The following is a 16,526-nucleotide window of genomic DNA, read 5'->3' as shown; positions in this document are numbered from 1 at the left end:
CTTACTAAAACTTAAATAATTGGAGCTACAGCAAAAAGCATTTATGGGCCTAATTCGAAAGGACAAAGAGCCGTTGTTTCTCATAGGAATAGAATATTTTTGCTGACAGTAAGACTGACCGAGCAAGCAGAACTAGCTCACCCAATGAATGGTGATACTTTTTCATAATGAATCCTAGAAGTTTCAGTCTCATTTCACTCCGAATCCATATGACACTAGAGCCTCTTACTGTTTTCAGAGATTCGATGGAATTTGTTGCCGAAATAGCAGATAGGAACCCGAACGCATGCGATTCAACTGGCCAACGACTCAAGTCATCGACCCCTATGATTCCGTCATCTTTCACGTACTTTTGCATAAGCTCCATGATGATAGAGCCTAATGATTTTACGTGTTGCCTTTGTCTTTGACTTGAAGAGCTTGCCACACAAGACTCCAAACTAGCTACACAGAGTCATCGTCATCGTTATATTGATACCAATTTTTACCCACCGATCTTTACCACCCCATCGAGACCCCACAGAATATTCTGGCATGATAGTGATTGATGCTCGAATCCAAGCTGGTTCAAGTAGCATAGCCCACTCAGAATCTGTCATCGTCAGCAAATCCGAACAACTGAAGAGGTACCTTCACATATACGTGCCAAACCATTAAAGCTAATTCAATATCCGTCGGATACAAGAATCGGCACCCAACCAGGTGCCCCAGTGTGAGGGGAAGATCATCAACAAGAGCATACATTGAATCGCACTCTTCATAAAACGACTGCGCTGAAAGGATGTTGGTATGGCTAAATTTAGTATACGAAACACATCAACTTTCCTCAACCATTCCAGGCTTGTCGCTTGAGTGATGATTGAATGCGTCTTGATGCTTGTCACATAGTATGATTGTAGGCCACAGTATCTCTTGATTGTTGGAGTCTTCAAAATTGAAGTTTGAGGCCAGTGACTGGAATGGATAGCCATCGCAGCCAACCACAAAACTAGGAGACAAATGCATGTTACCCAGATTCCTTTCATTAGAAAAGGCTCAGTCTCATTCTAGCAAGTATGACCTTGAATTTTATTGTGATATAAAGCTGGTGCAGATTACGAAAACAAATTAAAATCATCGGAGTAACTTTCCGTGATATCTACTATCAATCCAAGTTGATTGAAAATAGATTTCTCGCCATGCATGCTATGTGGTCTCATCAAATATTGATTCCCACGTTCGATTTTAGCGCTAAAACCGTAAACGTAAGCTGTATCGATGCACATTCATCGTAGCAAATGCGCAAGTACGATAGAGTCCGCATATTTTTCACGGGCAGCAGTAGATATATATCCCCTTCCCATGGTCCCAACCCACCAAGGCTCTACTAGCAATTTGCCTGAAATTGATTCCAAATCATGGACTTCTCTGGGGTTGCTTTACCTATTGTATCATGTAAGAGGTCCGAACTATGGAGACACATCTCCGCATGGAGGATGATGTGATATAAAGTACCGCTGACCAGAGAACTTCGAATGAAATCTGTCTCATTATCCTCCATGTTATTATCAAACGGCTACTTCTGAACTCATGTGTCGATTTGATGTTATGAGGCATATATCGAAGAGAATGTCAAGCCTTTCGTATGAGCGCATTTGTCCATTCTCTGGACGGGATCGAAGGCTTGAAGATTTTGCAACAGATATGTCGTAATAGCTCTTCGACAGTATGACCACCCAAGAAGGGGGATTCTTTCCATTCATTTCGTCTGGGAAATGATCACGACATTTTGATGCTTCGTGGATGGCGTGGAAATTCAACCATCTGGGATGAATCTTAAGAATGCGCGTTTCATCATCAAAGAAGCGATCCACACCGGTCTTGTTCACTTGAACAAACTGCACAGCGATTGAAGCTAAGTTGAGGATTGAGAGCAGGCAGGCATTGATGGATCTTTTGATGTTTTGAGAGAAGATTACGGGCAACGACAGATCTCTGCCACTTTAAACTGCTCAATTTGTTCTTCCTCTGGTGTGCGGAGCGCATGAATGATTCGAAGCAGATTCCAAAGCATACTGAGAAGCCTCAATGGCTCTTTTCCCAGTGCTTCTCAAATCATTGATACACTCTGACCTGCCTGTTAGCTTCGATACGAAAAAATCTTTGTTGCTGTGATTGACACACCTGGGCGTGTGAACTTCCACTGTAAAACCATCTTGTATCTCCCGCTTCACGCAAAAGGTGCCGCCAAATCAGTGCTTTAGTGGAATTGTTGAGGAGAACGTCTGCTGATGCAACATCAGGCGATTCGGGGAAATTCCGGAGAAGATCTAAGTATAATGGAAGCACAGTTTCCTCATGCATCTCTATCGCAGCTTCCCAGGACTTTGTCACAGCATCCGCTTACTCTGATTTGTCAATCAGAATTTATCTATCTCTATTGATCTTTCCTCGCGTAAAAAAAAAAAAAAAAAAATTGTAGCAGAATCTGTACAGCTTCAAATTAGAAAAAACAGCCGGCAAGAATATTCCGCTCAGGTATAGCCTATTGGAAAGGTCTGCATCCAACACTAGGTCTCCCGCATCAGTCTCAATGGTATGAGACGGATAGGATAATCTGCGATTTTCAAGTGAGATCTTGGTGCATGTCCGAAATGTCTCATATACTTCGGAATTCGATTTAATTTAATTTTAATTTTTTAAAAAGTTGTCGGCTATCTTTCTGTAGTTCCGCTGGTATCTTGTTAGAATAACATGAGCAATGCATCATGCTCAGCACGTGCGCTTAAAAACTTGTTCAGAATGGCGCTGATGCTCATGGGGCTGACTGACAACCTGTATGGAAAGTTCGAGGTTTCCATGTAGTTTCTTCCTGGCCATGTAGATTGTATCCAACGTTTAATGCTGAAGTAAAGAGGACTTTTGCAGATGACTTTCTATGAACTTCCGACCCTCTAAGCTATGAATGATCTTGCAACTATCTGCCACTCCGCATTCAAGTCGAAAAGCGTAGTAACGAAACGCGAGCGCTCGGAGAGTCATTGATTCCAGGTCTCCCACATGAATTGATCATTTATCTTGGGAGAAATCACCCACGGACAAATGGTCACATTCCTACACCAAAAACTGTTTCACGACTCCACAATTGATTGATAAATACATGGTAGGTAATGGGAGTTGCCAGCAGATGTCCCTCACCATACAGAGCCTCAGTCCATATGAGAATGAGAATTGCACTGGTTCGATTGATTGAGAAATGAAGTGATGAAATTCAGGGTTCCAGTGATGAAATTGAATTAATCGCTTAAATTGTTCCATCTGACTTCTAGGCAAAGTGCCATGAAAGTAAGGTGGAATGTATATCCCTGGAACAAGTCAATGACCCAGGGGAAAGAGATAATCAGGCTTGCTTTCTGCTTTTTCAAATCATTGTCAGTCTGAAAAGGCGCGCTTTCCGAAGCGATCATAGCCAGAATTTGAGGCCATGATTTTATTAGATCCATGAGTCTCCTTAGCCACGCCAAGCCAGCCTACTGAGCATAAAATGTCCTTCCTCGGAATAGATTGGATAATAACATGGATTCATCCAAAAAATAAACAGTTTAAAGAGTCATTTTGCCATCGTAATCAATCGGCCAAATAAAGTTGTCAAGAAGGATGCTTAAATACTAATTCCTAAGGAGCCATAGAAATTTCCATGCTTTTTTCCAAAATCTTGGAATTTATTAGAGACGACCAGATACGAGGAAACTTTCGTGACAGTACCAAACATGTTTATTCGATTCATGTAAACAAACTTCGCGGTCAGATTGTGGCTTGTTGTAATATATCGTGGCTGTGTATAATTACAATACGTAGCTTTCGATACCATAGGAGATCAATCGTTAGACATGCGCCTCAAACTGTTATTGCATGGGAGATGAAAAAAAAAAAAAAATAGTGCGTCAAGACTGAGACTCCAATGCTGTTCCACAAACGATAAATTCTTTGTACACAGAAAGACTTTTGATTGAAAATGCCTTTTCAAGCACAAAAGCTCCGCCTTTGTCTCACGAACTCCCCAGGTCTTCGTATTAGATGAAAATAGAGGCACTTCAAGTACACCAGCTTGAAAAATTTAGTTTACCGTATACAAAAAAGCACAAAAGGAATACTCACAATCAAAATCAAAGACCCGGTCATTTGAGATCTGTATCTTGTAGCTCCTTTGATGAATAGACAACGGCGCCAGAAGGAAATGTCTTTCTTGCAATTGCAGGCTTTAGTCATAGAAGTGTTCTTCCTCTGTCATGCACTTCACTTTCCGCTGAGTAGAAGCCAGCGTGCCGCATTGAGCCAGATCACTGCTTGCGAGGGCTTCTGCGACAATATCCTCACATCTGCGTTGCATCAATTTAGCTCCGAATTGTATTGCGACTCGCAAACTCTCAGAATCATTACGAGGCGCATTGAAATAATCGGAAAGTTGCTGCAAAAATATTATCATGTCGTTGATAACCTCCACGTTAACCACAACCTGGTCCTTTCGAATTCTCTTTCGCCCCGCTTTAATCCAGGTGTCTAATTCGAGCTTGGAGCAGCGGTACGGCTTGTTCGATTTTATCGGGACATCTTCACGGCTGACATCAAGAAGACTTCGTTTTTCACGATGGTCATTTGGTGGCGTCGACTCCCTAGAAGTCGCCACCTCCGTGGGTACAGGCGAAGTAGCTGCAGCAGGCCCAGGGGCGCACGGAGTATATGACAGACGGTTGGTCTTGTATTGGCGGTGATCTTTGGGAGCCACGGAATCGAGCTCATCAAGGTGCAAACGCGTACTTTGGAAAGGTTTGAGTTCTTCTAGTAGAGAATTAGATCAAAGCAACGACAGTCGGGTGAAAAGATAAAGAGGTGATTAACCCACCATCACGAGCTTTGTTGTTCAGAGGGTAGAAATCAAAGGTCGAGGGTTTCCTCGAAAGAGTCGACTGAGTGCATCGGTCTGAATCCATAGTACTTCAGAATCCAGAGAAGATTCGGACGCCCGGAACAGAAGTATTTTTTGGCCTTCATATCGAGGAAGACGAACCTTCTTAAATAATACTTTGGTTCTCCCATACAGCAGGTCCTCAATTGATGGTCAAGAAGCAAAAAGTAGTTAAGGTGCGCCAATGCATGATTGTTTGGTGTGGCACATACTGGGCTCCTGGGACCGGTACGTGGCAAATTTCAATTCCATTTTTAATTGCGGTCGATACTTTGTTCCCGGGAACTGGAAAAACCCTAACACGCCTGAGCGAACGACAATGATTCCTAGGAGCATTTACGAAGATCAGAGAGGTGATACTTGAGGGTAGCGAGAACAGATTGGCAGAGCTGAGTGTTCCTGGGAGCAAAGTGCGAGATGGAAGCTGATAGGCCAAAATTTGCTACCCGTTCTTTTTGATCACGTAGTTCATTGTCAAATGAGCAGAGTACGTAGTCAAGTGGGCATGGCCATATGCTTTTGAGTGGGATGATGAAATTCTTGTTTTGAGCGAGTGGGGCCTTGCGGCAGCGTAGTGAAATTCGTTTTATTGGGGTAGCAGACGCATGTGATTGGCCTCCTTGGAGTGCGCTCAGTGACAAATCACATTACTGCGCAGGCTCAGTGAGCCGGGCCTGAGCAAACTGATCGGCTCACTGAGCATGAGCAAGGCTTATGTAAGACTCACTGATCCGATCACTGAGCCGGAGGCCGTGCTCAGATCTGCTCAGTGAGTAAAAGCGGCGAGGGGGTGAGCACTAATCCGGAAAAGGAAGCCAAAAATTGTCAAAGGAAATCCGGTACCTAGGTCATGTTAGGACCAGCCGGACCGGGCCAAGTGATCAGTGATGCTTCTTCATTGGCATTGGCACCTTCAATGGCAGGCTGAAGATAGTCAGGACATACTAATCAGATAAATCCCTTTGGGGGGGTTGCTGACCAGCTTGTTATATTTTCCAGCGAGGGTACGCTCGGTATAGTTCCCAAATTTGGTGATATTGTCGACCACAGTCGTCCATTTCAACTGCCCGGTACTGTGATTCAAGTTGTAATGCTCATAAAGATCGATAATCTTCTTCCAGTGCACTTTCTGCAAGCATTTGAACTCATCCTGGGCGGAAACATTCACGCATCCAAAATGCTCCGCCACAAAGGTAAAATTGCTATGATCCAGATCAGTGTTGACGCCAGTAGCCAAGGCATTGCCCGAGTGCATGATAAATCCGGATACAATAGGATCATCAGCATAGGCGTAGTTATAAAAGTCGGAGCTGGCCGCACCAGAGCTCTGACCCCACATCACCATGCGTGAGGTATCACCTCCAAAGCCTGCAATATTGTCTCGAACCCATGCCACGGCCAGTCTCTGGTCTAAAAGTCCTATGTTAAGATTTTCACCAGCCTCCGCCAGTGCCCGGGAATTAGGAAAGCCAAAGATGTTATTCCGGTAACTGTCCATAATTAGACTGATTTCAGGAAAAGCTCCAGGGTATACAAGGCAGGGACATACTTGAGTGCAACAACGATATGAGACTCTGTTCTCTAAATCCAATTACTCGGATCGAACGCGTTGGTCAACAGACCTCCCTCATAAAAACCACCCCCAAAGATCCAAATCAACACAGGAAGAGGGTCTTTGCTTCTCTTCAATGGGGTTCACACATTCAGCGTCAAACAGTCTTCATCAACTGTACCGTAAGGCTGCAACCATGGGGCATCGTACGTATAGACGGAAGGAGAGTTCTGTTTATTCAGAAGGTACTGCGGACATGAAGGACCGGTCTCGTGGGCGTATATCGCCGGTCCCGGAGACTTTGGCTGCGGAGGTCTGAACCGTAGACTTCCCACAGGGGGCTCTGCAAAGGGGATGCCAAGGTATTGGGCTATCCTTGGAGTCGTACTGTTTATCATGCCATGTACACGACCACTAGTACTCTCCACTTGGAGAAAATCAACCGCACGGCTGAATCCGCCCTGGCCACCAAGGGCCAATAGTAGCAAATATTGCGACAAAAGCATCATTCCAACAAATGAAGAACCATGGACAAAGAAATCCGTGAGCTTACAGCCATTCTGTGGCTCATATGGCCCATTTATACAGGTCACTCTCCAAATACAAACATTCGACTACGGTACAAGGTACAAGCCAAGATACGTGTGGGGATGCGGAGACTAGATTGTTTAGGTCCAGATCGCTCTTCCGTTTCCCGACTAAGACGCACTAGTCCTAGCTGGTTCATTTTGACCTCATGGAAAACGTGGGGACGTGGATATTCGTGGGGGTCTTCGCGGGTTCTGGGGATAAGTCGTATGTGATCTGCATGCAATCAGTATGCAGCGAACCCGAATACATAGCTTAAGTATCACGGAATAGGTTCTGAGCTACCCAGAAACTATGCTCATTCGCCATTACTACTGGTAGCAATCATATGACTGTTTCCAGGTAGGTACATCAGACCTCCGGAATGTGCTTGCACGTGGTATAGGAGATGTCTACAGAATGATGGAAAGTAGGCTCAGAGTTAAGGTCTACGAATATAGCAGCCTTCATGAAGGAACATCTTTCACCACGACTTCCAAACCCCATCTAGCAGACTGTCTTTATCTGTATTTGACCAGCCAGGCCCCCTACTCAACAACCGATGCGCGCCAAACCTTGATTTATCGCTTATGAGAAACAATATTCAAAGACATTGCGCTTGTGAGCCTTCTTCGGCCTACTGAAGCCCTCATAAAAATCAGCCGGGTGAAGTCCGAGGGCATAGAAGAGCATTCCTTCACGCGCGATGGATGGCAATGCGATGGTTGATTCTTGCTCAAGATACCACGGCCTTGCCTAATCTGTTCAAAGAAAACGTCGCAATGGGGGTCCTTGATGACGTAGATATGGAGCTGGTTGTTTTGCAAGCTGTGACAGGACAGAATCTTCCACGAGAAACATACTGGCATATTCGAGGGACTAGAAGAGTCGGAGTCTGTAAAGAAGATGTCCAGATGGTCTGTGATTGTGTATGGAAAGGAGTCTCGGTTCTATGCACTCGAATTAGACCTAATCCCGTCAGTTGATGTCGTGAACTGGGACTTCTAGCTAGAGCTGGAGTCAGCTTAAATGAGGGAGCGCATTCATGCATAAGATCATGAACAATTTTGAAACAGAAACAGAAATCCAGGATGAAACAAACATGTTTATACTTCTGCTTACCTAATCTCCGGTCGCAGTGGACCACTCGTGCCGCTTCGGGAGCTTTGTTTATGTATTGCCCCGCGGTTTAACGTCGATTTCTTTGCTTTGTTCGTTTATATTATCTTTCGCTGGAGCATTCAATCTAATACCTCCAGCATTCCATAGGGTGCGTTCTCTCCACGCCCCCTAGCGGCACGCGTGCCGAGATTCCACCACTTCGAGTCCTCCCGTCATGTCAATCACGTCGCGCAGCCAAAGCTCCTCCCCAGATATTCTCGGCCCTCCAGGAGACGCCGACTACTTGATCTCCTCTCCGATTAAACCATTTACCGGTCGCCAAAGCTGGATGTCTCCCGCCATAATAAAACGTCAGCAAACACCGGCCAAGCGACCGCGCGCGAGCCTCAGCCCGGGGAAGAGTGCGCATTCGATCCGCTTCAATGATTTCTTGCTTCCTGGTTCGCCGAGCAGGAAGCTGACTGGTCGCCAAAGGTCACTCTCCCCGGAAAAAATTCAACAAGATGGCAACGTGAGCCCGTGGCGTATTAGGGTCACGCTCGAGGCAACACAAGATGAAGAGAACCATGTCGAAGCCAGCCCGTCGCGCAAACGACGTCGACCCTCTACCGTAACAACAATGGTTCCTTTGAAAGACGAGCGCAGCCCTTTGATGGAAAGAACACCCGCAAGAAAGCGTGGGCGCCCACGGAAGTCGGACACCCTTCCTCAGAATGGATCGCCATGGCCAGGAAGCCCAGGACACACCCCCGGTCCAAACGAAGCCAGTACGGAGAAAAGGAAGCGCGGCCGACCACGAAAGGGTACCCCGAAGCCACAGCAACAGGAAACACTTATCGCCGAGGATGCGCCAACGCCAGCACAACCCTCGCCAATGGATATGACTGCGGACGTTGCTGATATGGGTCTTGATGATGCGGGTCGTCAATTGAGCCCGATCAACTTGGCAGCGGACGAAGGTTTCGATAGTGACTCTCTTGGAGCCGATGACTTACCCGTTGCAAATCTTCGCGCACCAACACCGGCGCAGCTCGAAACCTGGAACAATGATACTGGCCGCAAGTATGGCAGAGCTACCTATGATACCCCGATTATTGGAGATACAGAGCACCATTTCCAAGATAACGATCAAAACATACATTCCACTCCTTCTAAGATGCCATCACCAACTCGAGAAAGGCAAGGCTCGTCTGCTAGATCATCGCGCCGCGGCACAACCTCATCACCACGCACCTACCCATCTCCTAGTCCAACTTCTTCGCCGGGCGAGGAAGAAAATCGGGCTCGAGAGGATCGCCTGCAAGAAATTGAAGAGACCGATCAACAGCACTCTACGTATGATGCAGTAGAAGACCCGACTGATGACCATGAAGAGTTCGATTCCATCATGGAAAGTGAGGGCTTCACAATGGTTTCCTTGGATACTCTTCCCTCGGCCAAACAGTTCGGACTTGGACCTGGCGCTAGAAATGCTACAGATAATGCTTCAAAAATACTGAGGGACCGAGAGAAGGGCCTTATCGGTGAACGATTGAAGCGCAAGTTGGGTGGAGGCATTGATGATCTACGAAGCGACAGTCACAGCTCTGCAAGGCCGAGTCCTTTGGCTCAAGGACTTTCTCCCGTTTCACAAAGCCCACAGTACCCTCAGCCGGAGCCAATTCATCCAAGACAGCAAACTTCACCACATCCGGTGTCGTACCCTAACCTCCATGAAACAGAGTCACCCGAGAAACCACATGCCGAACAAGCTGGTACTTTTGAGCCCGAGGAAGATGAGTTCCAGGATGATGTTGAGTATGAGGAAGATGAATTTGAACAACCAAATCAAGACGAGCTGGATTTGGAGGAAGGTGGAGAAGAAGATGAGCCTGTGATGGTCGAATCACCGCAGTCCGTAAGAAAAAGCCCGCCGCAACATAGTCCAGCGGGCTTAAGCCAGGATCGAGAACATCGATGGCAAAGGGATCGAGAAATTGTCAGTCGGCATGCAGCGGATGCGATGAATTCAGGGCGCCTCATATACATCGATAGTGATGACGCCCCTCCTGAGGATGCTGATGGCAAGGCACTGGAGGACCTTCAGTCTGATGCGGACCCAGTCATTGAGGAACAGCCTTTCGACGAGGAACCTGATGAAGAACCCGTCAACGAAGAGCCGTTCGATGAAGAACCCCTTGATGAACCTCTTGATCAACATATCCGTCAACCTCCCCGCCAAACCATTTACCAACCTCTGTATGAACCCCTTGATGAAGAACCCATTAATGAACCTCTTTATGAAAATCGCAATCGACCTTTCCACCAAAGGGATCCCCAATCGCGCTATGAGGTTCTTGACGGAAATTTTGATGAAGAATTTGTCGATGAGGAAAATGACAATGAAGAACCGCTCGACGAGGAACTGCTTAATGAAGCACCTGAGTATCTAGAGCCAGGAGTGATGCCGGGGTCACAGCCCTCTCGGGAAGCCGGGCCGGATAACATCTTGGAAGAAGACGATGAATCCGTTGACATTTGGCAGCAAGAGAAAGATGTTGACGCCGATGTGAAGAAGTCAGAAACTAGGTCACACCATACCAGGTCTCAAGAAAGAGATTTGGAACCGGAAGTGCCCGACGAGGATGGCTTTGATGACATCTGGCAGCAAGAAGCACGAGATCACAGTTATATTTCACAGCAGTCGGATGATTATGGGTCACCTGTTCAAGAAAGCAAAAGCCCTTGGAAGAGGATTGCTCGTAGTTCAGCGCATCAGGGTAATCTGAGCTCATCCCCGGCTTACGTGACTGTGGAGCATGATGATGCCCGGTACTTTGATCGAACCCACATTCGCAAGCTGCGCGATCAAGAGGTTGATCTATCTGCTATCATGGCGAAAGAGGACACCCCTAACAGAGCCCGCTACTACAACGGAACAAGCACCCCAAGGAGTATATTGCGCCGGCCAGGCCTCCAAAGCTCCATCAATGAGTCCGCAATGAAACCTGCCTCGCAAAAGCCAGAGAAAAGGGTGCGTCTGCAACCTATCACCCAAAGCCCAGAGAGAGTTTCAGAAGTGGAAGACTCGCCTGCCGCGCATCGAAGCTCGCAATTTTCGCCACCGAATGAAATCCATGCCAATGAAAGTATTTCAGGCTCTGACAATAACGATTCTGGGCAGGACTTCACGGCTACTCCAGAACCTCCGCACCAGCAAGAGGGGGAGCCCGAAGCAACCTGGTTCCAAAGAATTACCAGCCTGACTCCCAGGTGGCTCAAAGCCCCACCCAAGTCTCGTTATGACGATACTTCTAGCGAAGCCTCTGAGGCCGAACAAGACTACGAGCAAAGTGACGAAGAAGAACCTGAGCATATGCAATCGGCACCCGACATCCGGGAGGACTCTGAGCACGAACCTCTTTCCAGTCCATCGCACCAATCATCTGTTGGACAGGTGGACGAATCGGCAAGATCACCGTCTGTGGATGAGGAAGATCACCTGCCTTCCATTGAGGAAGAAGCAGAGGATCCCTGGATTCAACCAGAAGTACCTGAGGACGCCATGGAATACGATCCTGTGGCCGATCATGATAAGCTAGAACGTCCGAAACCGCGTCCACGACCTCTGGCTGTCTTTGGCTACTTTTCTGATGCCCATTATAATTCTCTTCGGCGGATCTACCGAATGGCAAAGCGACACCCCGAGCGCTTCCCATATTTCGATGCGCCTGGACGCGCTGAGATTATGGGCGACTGGATGTGGACCTCAGACGGACATCACGGGGTGCCTATCACTGAAGTGCAATTTGCTGTGATTGATCGTTTCGTACATGAACTGTCGCACGCCGACATCGAGTACGGCGGCAGTGGGCAGGTAGATTGGACTGAAGCCGATCTACATCGGAGGCTGATCAGCGTCATCATTGGCGAGCAAATCCGAGAGGAGCGAAAAGCAAAGTCACTCCGAGGGGGCTCAGTTGATACCTGGCGATGAGCATGTATTGTTCCAATTATTTGATCATTGTTTTTTTTTCCCCTCCATGTATTTGTTTTTGTCGCACCCTTGATCCCTTGGCGATGGAGTCGGTTTGTTTTTCAACGGCGAATTTCTCCTTTACGATTCCCTCATGGCTGTTTTTTTAGGAGCACTTCCTTTGAGCGTATATCTGATACCTATTTTGAATTCATGAGAAGCAATCGATTATTGGGTAGAATTATTTTGCCACCTGTATGCGAAATCACCGATCCAGGGGATTTGGGCTTACAGGCACCGAATATTGACGTCGAATGCATGTCTACCAGACGGCTCAACCAGACTGAACCCTGCAATCATCCCTTGTTTTCCCGAACGATAACGCCAAATTATGATGTATACATCCTGCGAGGCAAACAAGACTCGGCATCCGTCATGATGTGAAACCCGCGTATGATCTCGGTCTACAGCATAATACAGTATGACCATCATTTCTATCATGACGCCTGCTTCAAACATGGCCCTGGAATAGCAGCAATGTACGACCGTTCTCGCTGCTGTGAGGTACACAAAGGCTACACCTGCACGGACACCAAATCCCACGTTGGGGTCTGGACCGAGTCTGCAGCCACTGATTAGGCCAAGCCAACCAGGGGGAAACCGGGAGTATTCCTCGCACTCGCGTGGCCAAGTATCTGATGTACATTGGGCTCTTCCCCACTCGTCGTGCAAGGAGCTGCGTCGTGATCGGAAGTACCACTGTGGACTCGGAACGGTCTCCAACGCCTGTTCTAGAACAGATATAAGAAGTGCCGTGCGCTTTGCAGGAACTGAAACCCATCCAGATTGCCAGATTCTTTTCCTTGTCGTCGATTGACAGACACGGCTCTAGGATACCTAATCTTAATCATTAATCATGCCGGTCTTTACTATCGTCCAACGAGCCCTCCCTTTTCCCTGGAGAAGAAGATCCTTAACCAGCAAAGGCAAGGAAAAAGAAGATGACCTTAACCTCGACTTCGAATCCTCCGATCATGATTCAGATCTCTACTTCCAAGAAAAGTTCGTCGGCAGTCAATTTGCCGCGCCTAGCTCGCCACTGCACCGTGACGTCTCCGACGACCTGCATATAGCGGTGAAGCAGAGTCCAGACCCAACGATCAACCCTCACGGATCCAATAGCGAGTACTCAGACTTAGATTCGGAAGCAGGCTCCGAGATCGACGAACAAGCCTCGTCTTCATCCCCGCACGCTCGTGTTGGTCGCGTGGTCAGCTGGGCGAGTATTGTCCGCAGCCGATGTCGGTGGACGCATGAACAAGAGAAGGAGCTTCTGGGTGCCGAGAAGCAGCTAGCACGATGTCAAAAGGCTTGGAGCTCTGAACAAGAGTTATGGCTATCTTATGTATGTTTTTCATCCTTCGTTTCATGTGTGGAAACGCTATCTCGTGAAGTATAGAACGAATGGGAATATTCTCACCAGGGAAAATCAAAGAAAGATATACTAACTTGATCCTGTGATTCCTTACTAAGATCCAAGTTTTACGCGAAGAGAAAGAAGCCCATGAAGGCTTTATGCTGATGCGACTGAAACAGCAAGATGACGAGCGGAACCAGTTTCGCAAGGTCTGGAGACGACGTCGGTCTATTGAGAGTGCCATAGAAGATAAAGAAAAACAGATCGCGGTCACGGTGAAGGGAAACATCAACGGCTTACAGAAGCTACGTCGCTTGCAGCTTGGCTATTTAAGTCCTGGTTTAGTGGCGAAGTCACCCGCATTGACATGTCAAGCATGAAGGAATCGTGCCGGTCCTTAACTAGAATATCAAAGTACATGCTTCTCTATCATTCTTTCTTTACTTCTCTGCAGCCAAATGTCAACTCTTCTTCCCCGTATCTTCTGTTACATGCGGCCACTTTCTAAACAAATCCGCAACCATATCAATCGGTGCAGTCAATAGCTCCACAGCAGTCTCGAACAGCGGCTTCGTAGAAGCAAGCGGGTGCGATCTCGATGGCAAGAATTTCTTCATCCTTTCCAATGACCCCGCCAACGCCTGACTATCCTCCCTCGACAACGCCCTTTCCAGCAAAACGAGATCTTCTTCCTCCTCACGTCGAATATGGCGCTGGAAATCCCCCAGTAGTGCCTCTAGCGTCGGTACGAATCTCGGATCCGTACACGTAAGTCCCTGGAACGTCTTTAACTGCTCCTTGATCTCCTGATGCTCAACCAGATTCCTCCTCGTTAGAACCTCTCCATCTCGAACATGCTTATCGATGGCAGGGTAGATGATTAGCTCCTCGCTAATTATATGGCGAGCTAGTTCCCAGGTGAGCTGGTTCTGGTATCTGGTTTGTTCGTCCGCGTCGGCTGAGTTTAAGATCTTATGACTGTGCGATTGGAGTTCGGCGTGTTCGTGTTTGAGTAATGGGAGGATGCGTGAGAATGCTTCTGGTGTTGCAGCTTCGTCCATGAATGTGCGAAGGGTTGGACTTAGGTTGCCGTGCATGAGGCTGAATTGGTCGGGGTTTTCTTGAGTAGTTGGTGTGGTCATTTTGCTTAGGATTTCGACCCTGGGCGTGAGGATAGGACGAAGCAGGCGGAGGTATGTGCTTGAACATCTGTAACGGGCAATTGGTGATTCGACTTCTTGTGTTTTCGAGAAAGGAAGCTTTGAGATGGGTGATGGCGACTTCGGTCATTACTCCCGTGATGGTCATTATGATGTACTCGAAGTCGGATTGGCCAAATACTTTGGGTTCCTTTTCTACTCCTAAAATAAGGCACTGCTTCTTCTCTTCGAGCTCCTGACTCCTAGATCCAAGGATATCCAGTCAAGAGAGGGTGCCAGAGTTTCCATTTTGGGGACCCTCTCGCTGCGATCACTACATTGAGTCACCATCTACGCCCAGAGCTAGCCCTGCGGATTAACAATGGTAGAGGCAGACATGTACAGTCTGACATGATCTACTTCAATACTTGCCTTTCATTACCAAGTCTATGGAGATCTCAGCCTAGCGAGACACTGTACGCATGAACAAAGTCAATTTCAAGAATCATTGTATCTAGCCCTAACGGGAATAGAACAATTTCTAGAGAATTTTAAACCAATTATGCTTAAAGTCAAAACGACATGTAGCTTTTCCATAAAGTAAAATTAAACCTTTAAAGATATCACAATATTATATATTATCACCCAAATACCAAAGCCCGAACTTCGATGCTCTCCCGAATCCGCGCCCCAGCCGGCGTCCGCTCATCCCAAAACGCCGTATGAGGCACCCACTGTGCAACATCCCCATCCCTCAATCCCCTCGAATCCGAGCACTTGAGCAACAACCGCTCATCACCCGTCATCCCAGACCAGTAAGACCATTTCTGGCCCTCATTATACTTCACACCCATTGTCTCGCCCGTCCGATTCGGATACCGATGCTGCACAGGCACCAAATCGTTTCCATCAACCGAGGCCGCAGACGCGAATGCCAACGGCGAAGACTGCACTGGCTCGCTGCTCAGCGGACGCCAGACATTCACGATCCGGTACCGGCCTTTCAGCAGAGTCTCGGCTTCCTCTGGATCTGAGATATGGAGACGGACGCGGTCTTCTGCGGCGCGAGGAGTTTGGTCGACATGGACGCGGGTGACTGGTTTGCGGGATGCGGAGTCTTTACCTCGGCGGATTGTGTGGTCGAAGAGGACGACCTTCTTGGCTCCTGGGATGGACTTTAAGAGAAGGGATTCGACCTCTGGATAATAGATTTGTTGGACGAGCTCGTCTGAGTCGAAGGTTGTATATGTTGTTTTGGTGGGAATATGTTGGAGGGCTTGGAATGAGTCTTTGTCGAGGCTGTACATGCTTTCATTGCCTCGAATATCGTTTATAGTGACTTTTTGTTCGTGTTCGCTGAAGTTGTATTGGGGTTGACCTGCTGGTGGTTCTCCGACGTAATTGAAGGGGGCGGAGTTGTCCGCTGGCGGTGCGTAAAAGGTTAATGAGGCGGTTGTTGGGCCGCGAGGGATATAGGATGAGTCCGTTCTGGTAGTTGTTGTGGCGTTTTCCGTGGTGGTAGACATTATTGAAGATTGGGATCGATGGTATTGTATAGAGGTAAAATGCGGGGAAGTATACGTAGATCCTGGCTAAGATAAAAGATGATATGCAAAGGCAGTAGATGAACCGTATTGATTAAGACCAAAGACCCTACTTATACAGAAACCCTCTGCTGATAAATTCCAAACCCTAAGTGAATTAGTGATCAAGACGGAGCAGAGTCACGTCATCGCATTTGTCATCCTGCCGATGCGGAGAAGCGGAGGAACGGGGACGCTTTTTTAGCTCCGATCACCTCATTTTGTCCCTGGATTCTGCAGAAAGTC

The 16,526-nt window shown here is 47.5% G+C and overlaps 7 protein-coding genes across 7 annotated transcripts; 2 read left to right on the top strand and 5 right to left on the bottom strand.

Annotated features, from left to right (window-relative positions):
- Window positions 1-49: 49 nt before the first annotated feature.
- Window positions 50-793, bottom strand: N7484_006068 (uncharacterized protein; the record flags this gene model as incomplete). The annotated part of the gene is made up of 3 exons (XM_057116487.1): window positions 643-793; window positions 493-592; window positions 50-444 (listed from the first exon to the last, which is right to left on the bottom strand). The coding sequence occupies exons 1-3, from the start codon at window positions 742-744 to the stop codon at window positions 50-52; spliced, it is 597 nt and encodes a 198-aa protein (XP_056972370.1). The 5' UTR covers window positions 745-793.
- A 3,447-nt stretch (window positions 794-4,240) lies between these two features.
- Window positions 4,241-5,197, bottom strand: N7484_006067 (uncharacterized protein; the record flags this gene model as incomplete). Its single annotated transcript, XM_057116486.1, has 2 exons — window positions 4,241-4,818; window positions 5,158-5,197. The coding sequence occupies 2 exons, from the start codon at window positions 5,195-5,197 to the stop codon at window positions 4,241-4,243; spliced, it is 618 nt and encodes a 205-aa protein (XP_056972369.1).
- Window positions 5,198-5,788: 591 nt separating this feature from the next.
- On the bottom strand, window positions 5,789-6,443 carry N7484_006066 (chlorogenic acid esterase precursor; the record flags this gene model as incomplete). Its single annotated transcript, XM_057116485.1, has 2 exons — window positions 5,789-5,869; window positions 5,925-6,443. 2 exons carry the CDS (start codon window positions 6,441-6,443, stop codon window positions 5,789-5,791), a joined length of 600 nt encoding a protein of 199 aa, XP_056972368.1.
- Window positions 6,444-8,400: 1,957 nt separating this feature from the next.
- Window positions 8,401-12,162, top strand: N7484_006065 (putative AT DNA binding protein; the record flags this gene model as incomplete). Its single annotated transcript, XM_057116484.1, has 1 exon — window positions 8,401-12,162. One exon carries the CDS (start codon window positions 8,401-8,403, stop codon window positions 12,160-12,162), a length of 3,762 nt encoding a protein of 1,253 aa, XP_056972367.1.
- Window positions 12,163-13,057: 895 nt separating this feature from the next.
- N7484_006064 (uncharacterized protein) lies at window positions 13,058-13,938 on the top strand (the record flags this gene model as incomplete). The annotated part of the gene is made up of 2 exons (XM_057116483.1): window positions 13,058-13,546; window positions 13,675-13,938. 2 exons carry the CDS (start codon window positions 13,058-13,060, stop codon window positions 13,936-13,938), a joined length of 753 nt encoding a protein of 250 aa, XP_056972366.1.
- An 81-nt stretch (window positions 13,939-14,019) lies between these two features.
- Window positions 14,020-14,700, bottom strand: N7484_006063 (uncharacterized protein; the record flags this gene model as incomplete). The annotated part of the gene is made up of 1 exon (XM_057116482.1): window positions 14,020-14,700. One exon carries the CDS (start codon window positions 14,698-14,700, stop codon window positions 14,020-14,022), a length of 681 nt encoding a protein of 226 aa, XP_056972365.1.
- Window positions 14,701-15,338: 638 nt separating this feature from the next.
- On the bottom strand, window positions 15,339-16,223 carry N7484_006062 (putative methyltransferase; the record flags this gene model as incomplete). The annotated part of the gene is made up of 1 exon (XM_057116481.1): window positions 15,339-16,223. The coding sequence occupies one exon, from the start codon at window positions 16,221-16,223 to the stop codon at window positions 15,339-15,341; it is 885 nt and encodes a 294-aa protein (XP_056972364.1).
- Window positions 16,224-16,526: the final 303 nt, after the last annotated feature.

Source organism: Penicillium longicatenatum (genome assembly GCF_028827895.1).
Source record: "Penicillium longicatenatum strain IBT 33135 chromosome Unknown contig_3_segment0_segment0, whole genome shotgun sequence".
NCBI classification, from domain to species: Eukaryota; Fungi; Ascomycota; class Eurotiomycetes; order Eurotiales; family Aspergillaceae; genus Penicillium; species Penicillium longicatenatum.
Note: the sequence above shows the minus strand (reverse complement) of the source record. Positions and strands in the feature narration are given on the sequence as shown.